Genomic DNA, 15960 nt, shown 5'->3' with positions numbered 1-15960 from the left:
CCTGTAAAGATCACCTTCTCCTTCTTCTGAAACCATTTGAGTTTCCCATCTAGCACAAACGTTAATGGAGTTACAATCATTTAAAGGTGCTTGTAAAATGGGACCGCAAGTGGGCCCGTGGTAAACAAAGGGTTAATGTGAGAAACAGAAGAGCCGTTTAAAACAGTGTGTCTCAGTTTTTCTACATAACAAAGAAAAACTGCTGTAATAAATGACAGAAATCTATCAGCATGACTCTCTGGGCTTAAACTGTAACAAATAAATGTGTAAAATTACTGAAGAAGGAAAAAACCTTTCATTTAAAACAGGGGAGCTTTTTCTCAGTAGGAAAAGCCCTCCTTCAGATTTTACAGGGACCATCTAGTGGGCCACATTGAAGTCTTTGCTGGGCCTATTCTGGCCCCTATGCCTTATGTTTGACACCCCTGCTTTAGAAAGCATTTTAAGTTTGCTTTTAGAGATAACGTCAAAGAAAGCTTAATAAATCCCCCTTTAAAGATCGAGCTGTGTGACTTCCATGTTCAGCTCAGCCCCCCTTCATGCATGTCAAATAAAAACAACAACCTAAACATAAAAAGTCATTAACAGGCTGCTTTAGTATGCCACTTTCTAGCCTTAACTCTGAACGCTTTACGTCGTGAGCCACATTCAGACACACACACACAGACTTAGACAGCGCTTTATGCATCTCACACATGCTGACGCATTGGGGGCAATTTGGTGTTCAGTATCTTGCCCCAGGACATCTCAACAAGCAGCTCAGAAAAACCCAGGAATCCAACCTTCAACTTCGTGATTAGTGACAACCCCCTACACCTCCTGAGCCAAAACTGATTTTGCTGTGTTGATCATTAAAACTCGATGATCCGCTCACAGAGTCTGCGCTTCTGGGTCCATTTCACCAGCAGAGACAGGCATTATGGGTCATCATGACGTTATCAGTCAGCAGCTTATGATTTACCGCAGACTGCCAGAGACATACTTGATAGCTGCAGACAAGGACCGTGTGTTACCAATAGTCACATCATTTACTGGAAAGAACCATCTACCTTTTCCCACGCAGGCAGGTAAATCACTTACTGACAGGAGTATGACATCATCCTCTCGGGCTGTCACACAGAACGCGGGCATATTGAGTCAGAGCTTGAGTCAAGGATATGGTCCTGTTACAACAAAACTTGACAGAGTTTAGAGAGGCAGTAATGGTATTCTACATGTGCACGGCGCGTCTGGCAACACCTCTACAGAAGAGAGATGACCCGCCATGTTCAGTAAAGGCTTAGTCAGCTTTTCCAATGGAAAGACGTGTCATATTCTAAATAAATGAAGAACCAAGTGTTTAGCGTTAGATAAGTGAGGGAGTGCCAAGATTTGTAACAAAGAATAAAAAAAAAAAAAAAAAAAAAAAAAAAAAGAGGCCCCACAAGGGTTACTCTCTGATGTCATGGATCCCTGTAAATGTTAGCTCATCAAAAGCTCAGAGGAGTGGTGCAATCAATAGCTTTCTGGCATGTTCGGCTAAGCTGTCGCACTCGCCGCTTTGATTGCACGCTTTAAACATAAACAGCGATGTCGGTGGGGGTGGGGTGTAAATATGCATCATAAACAGATGACGGTTAAGGCTGAAAAATGACTGCGCCCCACAAAGACAACGCAAGTTAAAGCCAGTCTGGCATCAAAACACGGCAAAGCTAAAAATAGGAAGACATGCATTCCTAAGGGGCAATCCGAGTTACACTTATTTTACAGCCAAGTTCAAGCATCACTTTAATTGCCTTTGATTTTCACTCACTGGAAGCAATTAGAGGGGTTAAGAAAGATTTTTCTTAGTTTAGAAAGAACTTCAAAAAAAAGGCCTTTAACAGCTTACATTAGGGAAAAGCAACTGTGACATGTGACGTGTTCGGAAAAAAGGGCCACATCCTGGCATAATGCCATGGAGGTTCACTACAGAGAGCTGCAGTCCTGCTTCCCTGCTACACTGCGTAGTAAAACTCCAGCATCTCGTCGCTGTGCCAGAGCAAAACAATTATTTGATTACTGTTAAACAGCATGTCCTTTTAGTTTTTGGCCACAGAAAAGCTGGCAAAGCCACTTGGGAGCTGTATCTTTAATCTCCCTTAAATCAAAAGGGGTTTTAAAATGTTAACCAACACAGTAAATACCCACGAACCATAGAATATGGACAGAAAACCCCAGGAATTTTGGAAGCTTTTAACAACGAAGCTCCTAACAAGGGGTATATTAAGAAATTAAGGAAGCCCATACAACGGAAAAGCCAGCAGCTTTCCCCAACCAACAACTACAAAGCAATAAATGGCCATCTTCTTTAACCCTAGAACTCTAAGGTTGGGGATTTTTACCCACGTGATTACAGTCATGTGATTATCATGAAGCTCACTTAGTGGTAATTTCCAGGAGAATTCATATGATGGTCAGAGTTTAGGGTCATTTGGCCATTTCCCCTCTCAAATAAACACAAAAATGAATCCATCTCCGACAACTGTCAGCGATGCAGGACAACTGCGCCTTGACTAGACGAGGCTCGCGTATCCCAGGAATGGGTGGACCGACTTCCATTAAGTCCATAATTTGTCTCTAATTAGAGCCTTTTTATAGTGTCGCCACATAATACATTTTTTCCATTTTATAGGAGGAAATAAAACAAGAGTACTTCGATTCACCATGCTGATGTGAAAAATGTTTTATCGGGTAAAATATATTACTGACTTTAGTGATAGTGTTACAAAACTGCCTGCAGGTGTTCTAGGACAGCGGTCCCCAACCCCTGGGCCACGGACCGGAGTCGTTTGGTACTGGGCCGCAAGAGTTGAGGTTCGGGTGAAAAATGGATGGTTTTCAATGTTTTTATCGATAACTCTGTTTCCCTGGGTCTTTTCCCATGTGTTATGAATAAATCTTCCTTTTTTTGGTACCTATACTGGTTTTATTTTGTTGTATTTATCCACGACACCCTAAAGGCCGGTCTGTGAAAATATGGTCGGACATAAACCGGTCCGTGGCGCAAAAAAGGTTGGGGACCGCTGTTCTAGGAGGAATAAAAACAACCAATGACATTGTTCGGGAGGGTCATGGTGCTCCTCCTGAACTGGTTTTGCTTTTAAAAAGATGATGTAGATAAAGTTCTAACGCTGTGGACTGCATTAGGTGAATATGTGTGTGAGAGAGAGAGAGTTGGTTATTGATGGACACGGACACCTGTGCTTCTGGCTCAGGTTCAGAGTGCAGCTGCTCCCTTACTTGAGAGGGCAGCAGTTAAAGTTGCTGTGCTCAGACCTTCGGTTGGTGGGGGGCAGACAGAAACCCTACACCCATCTCGTTCATTTTGCAGCAGTTTGTCAATACAGTTAACGTCAGTAGAAAACATGTTCTTGAAACGCACTCCACTGTTCCCCACAACAGCCCGGGCGCGGCACAAAGACGGCTGCGGGACAAGGCCAGCTCGTATCATATACGTTTATTTACGCTCTACGTGTTACGCGTGATTTTGTGCAAATGCGATCATGCCAATGACACGACGTTTCTGCAGCTTCAAGTATTTGCAACTGCGAGGCTAGTCGAAGAGTTTGTAGCCAGTTTCAAGGCTTTTTGGCAGAGCAGCAAAGCTGTTTTGGAATGCTATTGAATTTCAAAGCATTCGCCAGCCTCTCAAAATGCAGCTTTTTGAATTCAACTTTGAAGTTCTTTCCTTGGGTAACCTCACAGGTGATCCAGGGCCCCCCCACACTTGCTCTCAGCCTTTCTTTTTTTGGTTAAACTAATAATGCCCTCAAGTTTATCTGCAACTTCTGATATACTGACTGTGTAACTCTGCACCAGCTCACTTTTATTCTTTCCAGGGCTATTTGGAGGCCAAGAGACAGTCTGTCCTTACATCACTCACTCAAAAACACACACACAGAGCACAGCTGATGCCAAGCCATAAATATCACTCTGAGAAATGGAAACTCAAACCTGTAAGTATGTGGTCACCCCCCCAACATGACTGCAACTGAACACCTAGTACCAACTCACCTTAAAAACACTGCATCATAAGACATTTATTTATCCAACTAGGAGAAATGCCCCCTGCAGCCGATGTATCAGCAAGCTCTGAATTATTAAATCACCCCTCTAACAAGGCCTCTCTTCCCGGAGTTTGTGTGAGAGTGAGAAAGAAAGAGGAGTGTTTAAGAAGATACGAGAGATAAAGCAACAGATGGCCTACTAGTCAGACTGGGACCCAGAAACCGGAATATAAGAGCCGATGACTCATCCAGCTGTGGTGGTGGATGGGTGTTGGTGGTGGAGAGACGGTTACAAATCTCTCTACTTGCTTATTGACATGACATCATTAGTAATTTCCTATGAACATCTGATTTCAGTGGTATGGCATGTGTTTGTCAAAAGAAACCAGATGGCACTCAGAAGCCTCGGTTATGCTATCATAATGTTTCTGGAATCGCACTGGCACGAGATCTGGGTCAGATATATGGACAAACTCGTCGGAAGAGCTGCGGGGCTGCACCAGAGCGCGTTGCAGTCGACATGGAAAGTGACAAAACTGCATTACCACAACATCTTGCTTCCTATATTTCATGCCTTTCCTGTTGAAACAGGATACTGGCGTCAATATGCGGAGCGAGATACAAGTTGAGTCAAGAAGACGGCCTACTTCAAGGTCATCACAGTCTTACATTCAAAAAGCAAACAGAATTTTGCACAATACCACCATGGTTAAAGAATTACATTATGCTAGTAAGTGAAGTTTGGCATTTTTCATCATAGACAAGCGTTTCCTTAAATACCAACATCCTCTGCAGCTTTAGGGGAATTCTTAGGAAACTTTAGTACGTCTGAGAAAATAATTCTGATGTTGTCACGGGGAGAGACTACATATTTATACTGGAAATTCTTCATTACAGTCTAGAGCTGTAAAGTATTAAAAAATGAACACACTACAAGGCAGGAAGGATGTAATAAAAGGAACCATCAAACAGATTTATGGAAAATTCAGGACTCTGTCTTTCTAGAGTTTGACTCATACTTGGGAGTAAAGGTGGAGGTCTCTGAGCCTCTGGTGCTTCAGCCGTCTCTTGTAAGTCCTTTAAGTTAATGGATATGAAATAAGAAATAGCTGTCCCTTTAAAACCCACTTAAACTCAAGTAACGCTCAGGTCTGAACCAAAAAAGAAACCAAAGCCAAGCACCACTCAGATCCTAGTTGTTGATAGGGCGAAGCAAAGTCCACTGGGCATGGCTGCGACTAGCATAATCTTGTCAGGTTTTATGGCTTATAATGACATGCTTTATAGATAATTCTTTAGCGGTATGGTGAAGAGTCACGCGAACTAATGATTTTACTAGCTAGAAATGCTTAAGCATCTATTACCACGAGGAAGAGAATTAGAACAGCTAGAAGAAAAATCAGCTGTGTCCCAAGAGCTGAACATTGAGCAAAATAAAAGCCCTGCACATATTTCTTTCAGGATTAAATCAATGTGTACCTATTAATCCAAGGTGAAAAAGTTATTCTTCCTTTTCCCTTCACTGTGACTTAAAAATAATGGCCATCATTCCTCTGATCTCTCTGGGAAAGTATCCCTTTGAGACCGGAGGAGTCCACCACGTGAATGAGAAAAGTGAGTGTGCAAGACGTATTAGACACAGAAAGGAGACAACGGGATTGTCTGTTGGCAGCAACAGAGTGGATATGAGAAAAATCCCTGGAATGCTGAGAAAGCATAGCCTTCCCCGCCTGCAGACAGAGGAAGGAAACAACCATATTTGTCTAGCATGGAAACCAATAAAACCGAGCGCCAAACACGGTGAGGTAGCAAGTCAAAGCCGCAACTTTACAAATCGATAATTGGAATATCCACGTGCAGTACAAGAAACAATATCACCATCTGCCACAGCACGATCAAGCTCGAGTGGCCTAAATAACCATCGGCTTCAACAAATCCACTCCCAAACAATGGCAACTGTCATCTGGTGTTTACCAAAAAAAACAAAAAACAAAAACCACTTGGACACATGGATCCTTCGGGAGTTGCAATCTCATCACCTCACAGAGACTCCAAGAGCCTTTTGTTCCATCAATCTACACTCTCTTCATTTTGTAATCACTTAACCGTCCGTCTGGGTTCACATATTCATCAGCTACAAGCCAGTAAACACAGACCACCCACCACATCCATCTAATGCGAACCCAGTATGTGTAGGTCTGACTTCTCTTCCTGTTACTAAGGGATACTGTAGATCATTGGGGTTTACGGCCCCTTGTTGGGCTGTTTTCAACCTCTGCGACTGTGGGACTCGCTGTCCCTACTTTTATGACAATCACGATGAGAGCAAACAGTCCCCAAGAGGTGAAAAGAAAGAAAAAAAAAAAGAAAAAAAAAAGAGAGAAAATCTGTCACATCTTTATAACTTGTGAACCCCGAGGCCCAGTGCTGGAGCAAACAGAGATATTGGCCGCTGACCAGTCGTTACAGCTCCAAGCTTAGAGATACTAAGGGTTTTTTGTTCCTCGGCTAGGAGCGATTAGCTTAGACCAACCTGAGGGAAGGATATTGCTATACTATAAATCATAAACTATAAAATATCACACAAGTTTTTGTAGTAGGGAAAAATCACCAGCGTGTGATATGTACCTGGAATGCAGACAAACTGGGCTCTTGGGCCACTTCAGTAATCAGTCAACACATTTAGATGAGAACTCGTTTGATAGCCGTCTAGATCTACTGACTCACACATTGATATTCACCCTGCAGTACGCCCCGTCTGCCTGGACTGAAATTCCTCCAAGTTAACAGCTATGTCTCAGTTTGTTTGTGGCCGTACGTCAAAAGAGGTTTCTACATCTGTTCGGTCTTTTATGGGTACAAGTAAAATGCTTCTTGTCATAAATCCAAGGGGAACATTGTGTTTCTGACTGAAATGCCTGGCAGTAAGTAGAGCAAATACAAGACAAGTACTGACAGGGTTGGCGATAACGTTTGCCTTCGCCACAGGATTAGATGAGCTCTACATGCACCTCAGTGTGATGCTACTCACAATACCCTGCAGTTCATGGGAACCTGCATTTGTCTGTTTTAAGTATGCAATCTTTTTTTTTTTTTGCACCTACAAAGACAAAGAAAGCTCAATTCAATAATTACACCAGGGTCTAAACCTATTAACTCCTAATCATCTCTGAAATAATAAACTGCAAATATTGAACATAACTACAGAATTAATACCTGTTAAGTCAGACTGACACTTACAGATCACCCGGTTTATTTGGATAGCAGTGCAATAATGCAATAAAACCAGCGAGCGCATGGTAGAAAACTAGATCTGTGTGAGCAATAGCTGGCAGGAAAGCTGGAATGATTTTATGTGTGTGCAATGTGCAGGCGTCTGTGTGCGTAGCTGCAAGTGCGAGTCTGTATGTTTGTCAGGCAAAGCAGCTCTGCACTTATATGGGCTGGAAAGTGGTTGCCGCTCTCGTCAATAGCAACAGAAGTTTATAAAAGAGTATCTGAAAATTTGTCCAGGGAAGGAGGAGGGCAGCGAACACACAGAGTACAAAGCACACAGCAGGAGTGTCATGCAAAGAAACTGCATGTTAGAACAGATCGGGAAGGGTTACCAAAATGAGCCATAAAAACATTTGAATAGTATGGAAATGCTTCTGTAGACAAAACCCTTTACTATCCGTGCCTAATAAAAAAGAAAAAGAAAAAAAGTGATGTGACACATGCATATGCTGAGGCAGGGTAAGCCCTGATGACTGAGGTGGCCAAGCTGGTACTTAAAACCAACAGACTCTTGTTAACAGGCCGAGGCTTTCATAGAAGCTTAGAGGAAGTCTCCGAGGAGAGTGCAAACACCTCAACTGCTGCTCTGCACAGACGCAAAAAAAGTACAAAAGCTGATTCCATGTGCACTTTCTTACCCTTGACACGGTGAGAGGCATGTTGAAGTCCTTGCCACCCTGCAGCCTGAAGCCCCAAGGCGGCGAGCCGCTGAGGGTTACAGAGTACGTATTCATACCCTTGAGGAAGGAAAAAAAAAAGGGGGAAAGGAAACATCTTAATTAGCCAGAAAGCCCGGAAAAGGTTCTCAAGGTCCTTTATTATTTTGCTTTATCTGAAACAGTCTATCTGCTGGCTCTCAGCACCACCAGCCCACAAGAGCACACATACACACACCATACAGAAAATAACACTCAAGTTGTTTTCTTTTACAGCAGATAATGTCACGTCTTAGTTTTAGGAATAACCATGTTACGGCACGTCAAAATTAGGCAATAAAGAGGGAGCGGTGCCGGTTGGATGTGCCATTTTTACACATTTCAAAACACACAAATAGCCTGATGTCATAATCTAAAGCTAAACTCTAAGGTGAAGTTAGAGTTTAATTCATTTCAGTCTACTGCAGCACCAATGTGCAGCATTTAGAAGATCTACTGCACAACAATAGCAGCAACAACTCCTCCTTCGGGGGGGATAATGTGCCACTTGCTGTATTCAGCCAGGTAACAGGTATCGTGGCTTCACCGCAATTAATTACTGCCAGTCTGCAGCAAGGCACTAAATAAATAGGTAGTTTTAAGAACCAAAGGGCAACATGAGATGCAGCCCTCTGTTAGTGGCTTACACAGAGTTAGGGTTTGACCACTGACCTCTGTGCTCACACGGCTACTCTAGCCCTGCTCCTCCTCCTCTTCCGCAAACCTACCAGGTGTCACAGGTCTCCGTGACACACAGCTATGCCACCTACCTTGTCCTCAAAGGTCAGCTGGTAGCCCAAACCTGGGAGAAAGCTAAAGAGTCAGTAAGCTGGAGCAAGCAGATTCCCTCTCTGTTGGCAAACCCTACCCCCTCGATCCTGACTGTGACACAGGCAAGCCGTAGCCTCTCCTCACTCCTCAGAGGCTATATAAGGAATGTAAAACTACACCAAACTATTTCAGCCCAACACCCACATGAGTCACAGGGAGAGGAGGAGGAGGAGGGGGGCAGAGGAGGATGGAGAGAGGTAACGTCAACGACCCATGGATTCTGGCATGGGCCAGGAGATTTTTTTTCTCCTCCTCCAAGTTCATTGCACTTGGGAAACGGCAGACGGCCACAAATGAAGCAAAGCACACAACCCTCTACATTCTTTCTGTAGGGCATGAAACATAGTACAAGCAAGAAAAAAAAAAAACCTCAGCAATTATACTTTAACGTCAAGCTCTTAAAGCAACAGAGCCGCTCACACACACTGTAAAGGCTGGTGAGACAGTGGTGTGCTCACAGATAAGGAAAATCTAGCCTTTAATCCAGCCTAGCACCCCAAATAATCCCACTAAGAAAACCTGCAAATCTGCTAAAGTTAATGGAAATCCTTAAAATAAAAAAAGACTTGCATTCGCATTCATTCACTGTCAATGCAGCCTCTAGATCTGTACAAACCTGACTCTTTATTGGCAAAGCTTAAATTAGTTTTTCTCAGAGCCAGGGAAATGAACTATGATACAGAGGAGCATAAGGCGACAGAGAAAGACCTGCAGCAGGAGCAGCAGGTAATGGAGGCTAGATTTCACTGGTGACAAACACCACACTGAAAGCTGATTACTCAGACTGTATTAAAGCGGAGGAAGTTACAGCATTAATGTGACTGCACTCTACTTAATTAAACACCACCCTGTATGACAGGCAAGAGAATAAAAGCATCAGTTTTAAGCCAATAAATGTGTGGCACTCATCCCCATGCTTATGGTGTTGCTATTTATAATCTTCTATATTATTGCTGCTGCTGCATTAGTTCTATAGGAACTCGTGTTGCTCTTAATGAGAGCTCAAATACAGGGAATTTTTGGTTAACACGCTACGCAATTACGAGCTTACACGGGTTTCTTCAATGCGTCTAGCACACTAATTTCCCAGCGGTAATTAAAGGCCACGCTGTGAACGCTGTACCCCGGTTAACACCGCCGCAGACAGCCAGGTTTCCACTCGCGACAATACGGGACACGAAAACCGGACAAAACTCTCGGCTCTGACAAAGTAGTTAGCACAGCTACAGAGCAGCAGGGGCTCGGGGAAGATGGCCAGAAGCATGAGCCTGCACAGTTTGGAGCACCAGCTTAACCCATACAAACTCCTCTGTGGGGGAAAAAGCTGGTTTGAAGAAGTTACACAAACACACAAAGATGCATTAGCTTACCTCTTGTGTCTCTCTGTGCTCGCCGGACATCACGAGTGTACCGGATTAAAAATAATTAAAAAATATGATAATAAGTGGGTTGGCAAGCAGGCAACTTTTCAGACTTCCTTGAAGCAAACGTCAGGAAGCCGCCGTGGATCCCCCTGGTGAGCAGCAAACTCATTCCCTCAAATTCTTTTTAGCAGGACTCTGCTGAGACGTCAGAAGTCACATGGGCGGAGGCTTCATTTCACTCAGAGGCCGAGTTGCACTCATCAGCTGCTACTACTAAAGCCATTCATCATAGCCGCCCTGAAACAGCTTTTCTCAATCACTCCGTCGGTTTTAACTAAAGGAACATAAATAAATAAATAAGACTATGCCTCAGGGATAAACATGAACTAATCCAGGACACCGCCCCTGAAGAATAACTTTTTACACACGCTGTACTTACTATAGTAAGTACAGTAAATAATAATGGCTTAGCTATAGCTAAGCCATTATTATTTAATAGTAATAGGTAACTTAATTTGACATGACTTATCCTAGATGGAGAGAGAAACAGATATATACGTCTACAATAAACAACACAGTTAAAATGAAAGTTTCACTGGTGCCTGCATGGTAAGAGCCTTATACTATGAAATAGCGCAAGAGTCTGTAAAATAAAAAAGAAAAGTGAAGTTAGTTTAATAAAAAAGAAAGAAGAAGCAGTATTTGCTTCTACTGCAAGTGCTACTATGTTTGGCTTTATAATTTCCCTAATTTCCTTCGGGATTAATAAAGTATTCTGATTCTGATTCTGGTTTATATTTTCTTTGAAAATGCTTTTGTGAAACATTTTTGAGGGAAGCTCCTTGGTAGGAAAACGGATAAGTGGATAAACGTCTCACCAAAAAACAAAACAAAACAAAAAAGTTAAGAAAGTGCGCAGATACGGTCAGCTGCAATCAACACTCTTTATTATCATGCGCATGTCATCAATCGCAGTCCCTGGAACAGAAGTGGAGCTCTCGCTCTTTTGTACCTTTGTACATTCCAAAGAAAGGGGAGGAAGTCACAAAACGACCATACACATCGCTCGCTGTGAAACCTAACGGAACTTCCACTACAATGGGTATGCTGTTTCGTGCCCTTGGCGCTATCAGCACCTGCAAATGGGGTTGTTTTCTTTTGCTTAACGTAACAGTTAAGAAAAACAACAACAACAACAACAAAAAAACCGTAATTCTTTCTGTTCGCAAACAAAAACAGGTGTTAAAAAAGATTATTTTGAACAATTGAGGAGGGTAATATTTATTATTAACATTCATGTGACAGACACTATATCAGTTCTAGCCAGATTTATGCAATAATTAATGTGTATCTTCTTTTTTCAGCTGCTTCCTCTAGGGGTCGCTACAACTTTCGTCTCATCCTATCGCCAGCATCCTCCTCTGCCACACCAACCCTCTGCATGTTCTCCTTCACTACATCCATGAATCTCCTCTGTGGTCTTTTCCTCCTGCCTGACAGCTCCATCTTCAATATCCTTTGTCTACTATATCTACTATCACTCCTCTGCATGTATCCAAACCATATCAGCCTCGTCTCTTTAACTTTGTCCCCAAACTGTTTATCCAGTGCTGTTTTTTCCAATTATGGATTTTTAAATGGTACAAAACTCCACTAACACTAACCACATCGACCATTACTGAAAGGTCATTACTAATGATCATAAATGCAAAGCATAGGCCGTTAATAAGATCCATAGCAGGAGTAAATAGCAAACAGGAGAAATATATAGAGTCAAGAGGGGTATATACAAAAATAAGAGAAAGGCACACTTTAGAGAACAAGTTGCAAAGTGCTTGGAAGCAGTGTAAAGAAAATACATGGTCTGAATAGACAGTGTGTGAGTCACCTGAGTGATGAGGATTACTCAAACCATGGTGAGGTGAGTGGGCAGGTGTGGGGTGTGGGTGTTTGTTGAGTGTTTAACAGTCCGAATGGCCCAGGAGAAGAAGCTGTTTGTGAGTCTGGAGGTGTAGGACCTGACCGACCGGAGATCTTGACCTGGCCTCCAGGGTTGGCAGAGGACAGTCAATGGTTTTTTGGGCGATGTTAATTACATTTGCACATCCTTCCTGCTCTCAGCTGTGGCCCCTGCGTACCCAACACCCAGGCAGTAGGAGAGCATGCTCCACTGTGGAGCAGTAGAAGGCCAGCGGAGGACAAGGTGAGCTCTTTTGTTTTAAGGACCTTCAGCTTTAGGTTATTTTCTGAGCACCAGTGTGACAAGTTTCTCTACCTCTGCCCTGTACGCCTCCATCAGAGATGAACCCAGTATGTCATCAGCATATTTGACGACTATGTTGGTCGGGTGGGTTGAGATCAGTGTAGAGGGCATACAATAGGGGGATCTGGTGCAGAGTGACAGCGAGTGGGGGGAGAGGTGGGGGCAAAGTCGGACTGATTGGGGGCGGTTAGTGAGGAAATCTTTGATCCAGAAGCAGGTGGCAGGGAGGATCTGAAGGTGTTCCAGTTAAGTGGTGAGGATGTCTGCTGCGTCTCCCTTTTAATGATCCACTCATGTAGATTTTGCTGAGGATATTTATTTTCCGGTGGGGGGGGTGAATGCATAACCTTTATGCTTTTACGAACCATTTTCCATTTATAAATTGTGCTATATAAGGTTTGTATATATTTTTTTATTACTGTCACTGCATTAGCACTACAACCCTTGAGATGACAGTGCTGTGCTGCAGATGGCCAGCAGATGGCGACAAACTCCAACAAAATGTAAAGGTCCCCTCGGGGTGCTGCCCCTGCTCATACACATACTGGTTGAACAAGTGAAGAAATAATGAATCATCAGTTACGGCCTTTAATCGACGCGTAGATTGTTTGTTCCGTATGCTTTACTAGCTGACTCTATTTTTCCAAGTGATATTTAGAATAGATAACACTCTAATCGAATTTTTAAGTTGTTACTATTAACGTTGCAGAGCTCGGTGGCCTGATTTTTTGTGGCTTTAACGTTTAGCTAGCTAAGCAAGCTCAGTCAAACTTCTACACTTTTTGTGAAAGATGGCTGACAACGGAGCGCACCCGACTGAAGAGGACCCGGCCGCCGCTTTTCTGGCTCAACAGGAGAATGAGATAGCGGGGATAGAAAACGATGGCGACGCATTTGGGATCCTAGAAGGAGCCGGTGTTCAGCAGCCGCAGACCGACAACTATGGCAAGCTTGTCCCTGAGCTAACGTCAGCTAACGAGCAAACAAAGCTAACTAGAGCTAGCTAATACTAATACAGGAACTTGCATCGGTAACTTGCTTAGTAGTTAGTCAACAAAGGCCCCACTGCCATATGTTAACAGCACCGCTGTCTGATATAAGTGGTTAACACTCTTATTGCTTCCTATTTAGATTCAAACTAACAGTACGTTAGCCTTGTAGCTTAGCTAGCTGCGACAACGTAGGTTTTGTTTAACGCTATCCCACATAACATTAGCTATGTGACACTAGCACAATAAAACTAAGCAAGCGAACAAGTGCTACTGGCCTTCTAACCGACAAAGCAGCCCAGACAATATTAAGCAGGTAACCAAACAGGTGTTGCTGCATTTCTGAAGTCTTATCCGTTTCGAGACCAAAAGTTACACCACGGTAGTAGTAGCAGCGAGCATAAGTCGCTCCAGATAGCAAGGAAGTATAAGCGGATAAACTCCAAGAAGTTCATCTAAACTTAAATCTGTATTTTTTGTTTGTTTTTTAAAAAAAAAAATGCTAGACGGGTTTGAAGAGCCTGCCACGTTGAATGGAGACCTGTTTCAGGTGAGCTTCAGTCTTGTCTGTCTCTTTATATAACCTATGTGTGGTTGAGTTTTATTCTGAACACCGTAATTATGTGATGAAGGATTTGCTGTGGCGTTCACGCATGAATGAAGCGAATAGCTGCTTCTAATGGTGTACATGTTTTGCGTACCCCAACAGGAGTCCAATGGCCCAACAGACAGCTATGCAGCCATCGCCCAGGTGGATATTCAAAGGCAAGAACCTGAAAGTTTACGCAAATGGAGGGAGGAGCAGAAGGCACGCCTTGAAGCATTAGGTTGGTAACAATGTTTCCCTGCCGCTGTCAGTGATTGTGTGTAATGCACTTAGTGCTGTGTAGCTCTTATGATTCTTCTTATTTTCCTTACAATGTCCCTGGTTCATTTCACACATATTTACTAACACTTCACTGTACTGCTATTTGCCCTTCTGTTAGAGGCTAAACTGGCTTTCAACACACTGGTGATAAAGTTTAAACTAATCAGAAAAGATCTGTGTCACACATAGAAACAGAAGAAATTAAATGTAATACAACTGTGTGACGTTTCTGCTTTCTTGCGTCCTAATAAGACTCGGCATCCAAGGCAGCGGAGGAAGAATGGAGAGTGAAAGCGAAGAAGGAGCTTGAAGACTGGCACGTACACCAAAGTGAGCAGATGGAGAAGAATAAGACCAACAACAGGTTAGGATCTGACCCCCCCCACCCCACCGCTAATGTGCAGAGAAGTAATCGATGATGGTGATGCTGTAATCACTCTACTACCTTTGTTTTGAATTTTGTATTGGTAGTTAGAGGTAGTTGTTCTTGGTAAAACAAACATTGTGGTTCAGTTAGCAAACATGCCTCGCTCTAAACTATAAACGTTCAGTGGAGGTCCTTATAGGTTCTTCCGAGGTGTGGGAAACTGTGCCTTTCTCTACAAGATTACATCCTAGACCTGTGTATGTTTTACAGCTGACTGATAAATTGACACGGTTGTGGTATATGTGTTGAATTTACTGCACCAAGGTGATCACAACAGATTACAACACTATAATACTTAATACTTCATTTAGCCTGGTTCCCCTCAGTGTCATAAACTGTGCAGTCTCTCTTTTCTTCACCAAGCTAACCAGTTATTCTCTCACACTTCCCAACAGACTCTATCCAAGTCTGGCACGGTATCGCTCTGCATCTGTAGCTCTTTTCTTTTTTTCTTCTATTTTTTCTAAAGGACTGAGAGGCAATACTCTGATGAGATATTAGTCTACAGCTGTGTGTCCAGTTCAAGTGCCCAGAAAGCAAAACAGGAAACTAGCTAGCTGAAAAGAATGCAGACAGCAGAAAGAAAATGTTGCAGTCGCCCCCTCCCCATGCTAGAGCAAAGACCATCCTAGATTGTTTATGACACTAGTGCGAGATGTTTAGTCACTGTTTCCACCTCATTAGAAATGTTTCTCAGTTGCTTACAATAACCCAGACTCTAACACTTTTCTGCTTGTTGACTGACACTGAAACTGTTCTCCTCTCCTTCTTTTTTCCTGCTTTCTTGGCCTTGCTCTGCACGCTAGGATTGCTGATAAGGCTTTCTACAAACAGCCCAACTCTGATGTTATAGGCTTTGTGTACGTTTAGAATTCTTCTGCTTTCTAATATTGTATGATCTGCCCCCTGAATGACCTCTTTTGCCCACGATGCATGACCCAACACTGGAATTGTGTTTTGTTTTGTTTTTTCTTTTTTGTCAAAGGCTTCATTTGGCATTATTTGTGTTCTTTTTGACTGATTTGTGCCCCGGATGTTTTTATATACCAAAAATAAATATTAAATATGTCAACAATGAAGTGTATGTTGGGTATAAAGTATAGACTGTATGAAAGATGGATGTAGCTACCCTTAAGTCCAGTTATGCTTTTCCATGATTTGATATTGACAAATTGTTAGCCAATGAGCTGCTTCAATCTGACCCTTAGAATAATCAGGG

The 15960-nt window shown here is 42.9% G+C and overlaps 2 protein-coding genes across 6 annotated transcripts in view; one reads left to right on the top strand and one right to left on the bottom strand.

The window, feature by feature from the left end:
• Positions 1-10395, bottom strand: part of pdlim7 (PDZ and LIM domain 7) — a 33204-nt gene extending 22809 nt beyond the window's left edge. Inside the window, exons 1-2 of one of the 3 annotated variants that reach the window (XM_005719670.1) lie at positions 10201-10395; positions 7943-8041 (exon numbers count right to left, since the gene is read on the bottom strand). In XM_005719670.1, the coding sequence (XP_005719727.1) occupies positions 7943-8041; positions 10201-10230 (129 nt within the window). In that variant the 5' untranslated portion in view covers positions 10231-10395. The other 2 variants (XM_005719671.1, XM_005719672.1) reach the window with 2 other exon arrangements.
• A 2557-nt stretch (positions 10396-12952) lies between these two features.
• Positions 12953-15960, top strand: part of cltb (clathrin, light chain B) — a 4509-nt gene continuing 1501 nt past the window's right edge. The window contains exons 1-5 of one of the 3 annotated variants that reach the window (XM_005719666.1): positions 12953-13402; positions 13953-13996; positions 14156-14273; positions 14567-14678; positions 15548-15601. In XM_005719666.1, the coding sequence (XP_005719723.1) occupies positions 13249-13402; positions 13953-13996; positions 14156-14273; positions 14567-14678; positions 15548-15601 (482 nt within the window). In that variant the 5' untranslated portion in view covers positions 12953-13248. Of the gene's footprint in view, positions 13403-13952; positions 13997-14155; positions 14274-14566; positions 14679-15136; positions 15158-15547; positions 15602-15960 lie in introns of all 3 variants that reach the window. The other 2 variants (XM_005719668.2, XM_005719669.1) reach the window with 2 other exon arrangements.

Source organism: Pundamilia nyererei, unplaced genomic scaffold, assembly GCF_000239375.1.
Source record: "Pundamilia nyererei isolate P.nyererei 1_Seehausen unplaced genomic scaffold, PunNye1.0 scaffold00001, whole genome shotgun sequence".
NCBI classification, from domain to species: domain Eukaryota; kingdom Metazoa; phylum Chordata; class Actinopteri; order Cichliformes; family Cichlidae; genus Pundamilia; species Pundamilia nyererei.
Note: the sequence above shows the minus strand (reverse complement) of the source record. Positions and strands in the feature narration are given on the sequence as shown.